Source organism: Austrofundulus limnaeus, unplaced genomic scaffold (assembly GCF_001266775.1).
Source record: "Austrofundulus limnaeus strain Quisiro unplaced genomic scaffold, Austrofundulus_limnaeus-1.0 Scaffold332, whole genome shotgun sequence".
Taxonomy (NCBI): domain Eukaryota; kingdom Metazoa; phylum Chordata; class Actinopteri; order Cyprinodontiformes; family Rivulidae; genus Austrofundulus; species Austrofundulus limnaeus.
In genome coordinates, this window is record NW_013952734.1 from 430,926 (window position 1) to 436,544 (window position 5,619).

The following is a 5,619-nucleotide window of genomic DNA, read 5'->3' on the forward strand; positions in this document are numbered from 1 at the left end:
CATAATAAATTTATGAAAGAACCAAATTTTATGACTGTTTTTTGTGACAAACATGTATGTGTTCCGATCACTCTATCACAGAAAAATAAGAGTTGTAGAACTTATTGAAAACTCAAGACAGCCATAACATTATGTTTCTTTACAAGTGTATGTAAACTTTTGACCACAACTGTACGTTATGGCACGTAGATCAACATATATAATTACATAATGCTAACTGTTGCATCACAGACCAGAGAAACAAACAAAGCACATATAATAATCGACTTATTTTTATGAAAATGCAGGGAACACGCATGTTCACGGATATGCTGTTAACTATGACTGTATCTAGTTATTTTCTGTATTCCTGTTATCAATAGTTTTGAATCCATGGTTCACTGTGTGTGTATGTGTGTGTGTCTGTGTGTGCAGCCGGACACAGATTTAAAGTGCATTAGCAGCAGGTCAAAGAAGAACTACATAGCCACTCAGGGCTGCTTGCAGAACACAATCAGTGACTTCTGGAGGATGGTTTTTCAGGAAGACACTCGAGTCATCGTTATGACTACCAAAGAGGTGGAAAGAGGGAAGGTAAGTTAAACCAGGCATTTATTTCATACATTACCCTAAAATGTCTGACTCTGTTGTATACATGAGTTTTTGCCAGCAAGTAAGTGTCAAATTTAAATTTTGAAGTTGCGGACCTAAATATTTTCATAAGCGCTTTAGAAATTGCGGAGCTAATTTTTGGATTAGTGCTGCCCACCACTGCTGGTGTCCATATCCAGCAGTCACAGTGCGAGGGGCGGGGTAGGTCGCAAGTCCATCACAGGGACACATAGAGACAAACAACCATTCAGTCTCTCACTCACACCTAGGGACAATTTAGAGTTATCAGTTAACCTAACAGTCATGCTTTTGGTTTTTGGGAGGAAGCCGGAGAACCCGGAGAGAACCCACGCATGCACGGAGAGAACATGCAAACTCTACCCAGAAAGGTTCCCGGGCCGGGATTTGAACCTTCAACCTTCTTGCTGAGAGGCATCAGCTCTACCAACTCTGTGCTGCGTCAGGATTACAGTACATCAAATATAGTAATGATATGAACATACACAGAGCCCATCTTGGCTTTTTGTGACCTGAATTTTACAAACACACGCACAGGGGCACACACAAAAAAAATACCCAAACTTCATTCACATCACTCTTTTATTTCAATACCAACACATCAAAACCATTTTTGAACCATTCAGATTTTTTGCCTCCATGCATTTTACAAGAAAAAGGCCTCCAATAAAACTCTTATGTAATAAAGGTCTGAAACCCTTGGTGGATTGGGGGGCGTCATCCCACCTAAAACCTGTTTTTCTCTTGTTTTGAAGGAATAGGTTTAGATTAGGTAATCATGAAAGAAGTACTATCAGGATTACAGTGCATCAAAAATATGTGGTGGGACCAAATTGAGCCCTAGGGTAAAGAGTGTAAGGTCTGTGTGTATCTAGGGTTGGGTACCGAAACTCGGTTCTATTATGGCACCGGGGCGAACATCCACGGTAGTACACAGACCGAAACACATCTCTAACTTCGGTGCTTTATTTCGGTGCCTCAAAGAAAGCTGTTAATTTGCGCCCTCTAGTGTTCACTGTTAACAGTGACAGCCGCAGCACACAATCTCCACGGACTCTCTTGTACGCGGTTCGGCTCGGCCTCGGCCCAATGCGCCTCTCCAAGCGTGCTCCACGGCTACGCTGTCTCAGAACCTCCTCTCCGGTAGTTCAGGTAGAAGCGAGTACAGCACGCTTATGATTTTGACATCAGCAGAATTCTGCCCATGGATTAACTCTTGGACTGACAGCAAATCTCCTCCCGGAGAGAGCTGGTTTTGTTTAGGAATACGAGCACGCTGCGCAGTACGACAACATGGTGAAATAAAACTGCCTTTTTGAAAAAGGCAGAACTTGTAAACAGTTCCTGGAGAGAAGTGAATGAGACGAAGCTGAGCAGATCACGGGTGGTTTTCAGCATACTTGCCGCACGGTTACTCAAGCACTTGGCTATAAACAGCACCGTGATATCCATCCATCCATTTTCTGTACACGCTTCTTCCTTTTCAGGGTCGCGTGGGTCACTGGTGCCCATATCCAGCAGTCACAGTGCGAGGGGCGGGGTACACCCTGGACAGGTCGCAAGTCCATCACAGGTGCAAGTCCATCACAAGCCTCCAATAGTGTTGGACCAGAGAGCGGGAGAACAGGGTTCGAGACCGGCACAGACACAATTTAATTATTTATTTATTTTCATTCGTTGTGAACACGTTTTCTCTTGTACCTCAATTGTTTAGCTTATTAAAGCCTCGTTAAAGCCTATTTGTTTGAGTTTCTGAGGTATTTTCACTGCTGCTGCTTCCTGCTCTGGTAACAGCATGCAGAGTGAGGGCAGAGCAGACGAGGGAGAGGAAAAAAAAGAAGCTGCGACCGACTCTGCCTCTGGGTCTGACTCAGGGTCTCACATGGTTGTACAACGGAGCTTCTGCTATTATTAGCCATGCTAACGTAAACGCTGGCTGTGGAGGGCGGAGTTAATGTCAACAGATTTTTGGAGGGCGTTACCAACAGAGCTCATTAACATAAACAGCTCTTCTGAACGGACATCAGAGCAGGCAGAACTAGAAAATGGGAAATTTTATTATCTGAGAATTATTTTGTGCATTAAATTGAATGAACATGTTCTGGATAGCCCACAGACCTACCATAAAAATTTCTAGGACCCATAATTGGTCTCCTTTAATGAAAATAGTCTTTAAACTGTCTGAAATATTTAGAATCAAAACTAGAAAATTAGCAGAATTTACAAGTTTTGTACCCTAAGGTGCCCCAAGGGTTAAGGTGGTTTGGGTGTCTGGTAAAGATGCCTTCTGGATGTCTCCCTAGGGAGGTGTTTCAGACATATCCGACTGGGAGGAGATCCCAGTGGAGACCCAGGACACACTGGAGAGACTATGTCTCTTGACTGGCCTGGGAACGCTTCGGAATCTTCCCAGAAGAGCTGGAAGAGGTGACTGGGGAAAGAGAGGTCTGGGCCTCTCTGCTCAAGCTGCTGCCCCACGACCTGACTCAGAATAGGTGGAAGATAATGGATGGATGGGTCATTTAAGCTATTTTAAAAAAACACTGTCACTGATGATGAAGAAACTAAACTAACATTCACTTCTGTTTTCTACTGAAGTGGCTTAACAAAAAGCTATGTTTTAAACCTCTATCCATCTACTTTTGATTCTGATTCTAGCCCACTAGGAAGTGCTCTGCTTTCACGTTCAAGGGGAATGTAGCCAGCCTCTGACCGTGGCTGCAGGAGAAAAAATTTGATGATAAATTGAAGAGAAGGATAACACAAATGGTCCTCCTGTTAAATTGTCACCTTATTGTGGTGGAATGGTTTGTGTGCCTGAATGATCCTAGGCGTTATGCTGTCCAGAGTAAAATAAATTGACTCTGGTAGGGTCTCCCATAACAGATTGGCTAGACAAAGAGGGATTCAAAAGATAAATATGGATGGGAAAAGGCCAAGGAACTCAGTTTCCCTTAGGGCTGCATCACATAACAGGATAATTATGCCAAATTCTGGCCCAATTTTCCCATTCCGACAATCCTAAGGACGTCCAGATTGTTGTGATGGCTCTAGAGATAATCTTAGCAGATATTCATGCCGTCGTTGATTAGTTAAGAGTGATCTAGTCTGCTCGTAAGGATGTTTGGATGGCTCCAACCTCACATCGGGGATATTCAACGTGTTTGATTTTGTGGCCCAGTATCGCAGTGTGTGTGGTGTTCACCTGAGAACAAATGAGCTTGCAACCTGCTGAATGACATGTAGCCAATTAGAAAGCAAGGTAAGCATAGATGGGAATCCAAAACACAGAAGACATAAAAAACTCTCATGACTCACCAGAAAATTTGCTGGACGATAAGTCATTTGGAATTGATTTTCCTATGGTAAAAATAGTTCACAAATGATCAATGTTGTTTCTTCCTCGTCGTAAATGTTTATCTACTTTGAACTCAAGTCTCTCTGGAGGTCACGCGAGGTTTGTCCTCTGACATCTGAATTCTCGAGAGGTTTCAAGAAGTCTCGCGTGATTTCACATCTAAATGTTCATGAATGTTTTGCACAGATCTATTCAGAAGCAGTGACTTTTTTTTGGCCACAAAATTGCCTACTTTATCAAATCCTAATTTAGTTGCTTACTATCCTGAACAAAGTGTATGTAATTGTCTCAACAGAGTAAGTGTGTGAAGTACTGGCCAGAGATGTCTGCTCTGAAGGAGTATGGGGCCATGCGTGTTCGCAATGTCAGAGAGACGACTGCTCATGACTACACCCTTCGAGAATTGAAACTGTCTAAAGTTGGCCAGGTCAGTTTGGTTTGCGTGTTTTGGATCAATTCAAGGTAGCATGAGGATTCTTCAGAAACTGCACCAGGAATTAAAATCAGAAAAACTGCACTTTATTTGCTCATAAAGTTTGTTTGCATTGGTTAACTTTTGGTGATGCTTTTGCATCTAAACATTGTTATTAGGGTAACACAGAACGAACAGTGTGGCAGTACCACTTCAAAACCTGGCCAGATCACGGGGTTCCCACTGACCCAGGTGGTGTTCTGGACTTCCTGGAGGAGGTCAACCTGAAACAGGAGAGCATTTTGGATGCTGGGCCAATTACAGTACACTGCAGGTATGCACACATTAATTTACAATTTACATTAATTTGTTGTTATCCAAAATACAATACTACTAATACTGCAGTACTGCAGGGAAAGCCATTTACTCTCATATTTTTCATTTTCACTGTTCCTCAGTGCAGGGATTGGGAGGACAGGAACATTTATAGTGATTGACATCCTGATAGATGTAATCCGAGAAAAAGGTGAGTATATGAAAAACTTAGTATGATTTATGGCAGCATAAAGATGCAAATGTGCAGTGGTGGGCAGCACTAATCAAAAAAATTTGTTCCACTAGCCCTAAAACACTAAATAGATATTTAGGTCCTCTAATTATTTTTTTTTTCTTGTGTCACTTCAGTAGAAAACGAAACCAAATATTAGTTTATTTAGTTTATTTATTTCTTCATCATCAGTGACTTTTTTTTAAGTGAAGAGAAAATAGAGACAGAGAGAAAAACAGAGAAGTAATTAGAAAGATAGAAAGATTGAAATAGGTCCCCTAATTCTAAAGCACTAACGCATGGACAAATTTAGCAAAAACTAATTCTAAAGCATTAAAATAACCTAGTCAACCCGTGGAACATTCTTCAACAGACATGAGTCGCATATTGCCATGTTACTCTCTTAAGACTTATCATTGACGTTCCTCAGCTTTATTTGAGTTCATATATTGTCAATATATTGTCATCTAGTGGATAAGTGACATACAGCGGGTAAAATAAGTATTGAACACGTCACCATTTTTCTCAGTAAATATATTACTAGAGGTGCTAATGACATGAAATTTTCACCAGATGTTGGTAACAACCCAAGTGATCCATACATACAAAGAAATCAAACCATAAATGTGGAATGGCACAGGGAAAAAGTATTGAACACACTTACTGAAATTTATCTAATACTTTGTACAAAAG

General features: G+C 41.4%; 1 protein-coding gene across 1 annotated transcript in view; it reads left to right on the forward strand.

The window, feature by feature from the left end:
* Nucleotides 1-5,619, forward strand: part of ptpn11a (protein tyrosine phosphatase non-receptor type 11a) — a gene marked incomplete at its 5' end in the record, with an annotated part of 40,832 nt that overhangs the window by 25,859 nt on the left and 9,354 nt on the right. The window contains 4 exon segments of the mRNA XM_014022498.1: nucleotides 415-573; nucleotides 4,263-4,394; nucleotides 4,559-4,713; nucleotides 4,838-4,905. Of these exon segments, the coding sequence (XP_013877952.1) occupies nucleotides 415-573; nucleotides 4,263-4,394; nucleotides 4,559-4,713; nucleotides 4,838-4,905 (514 nt within the window).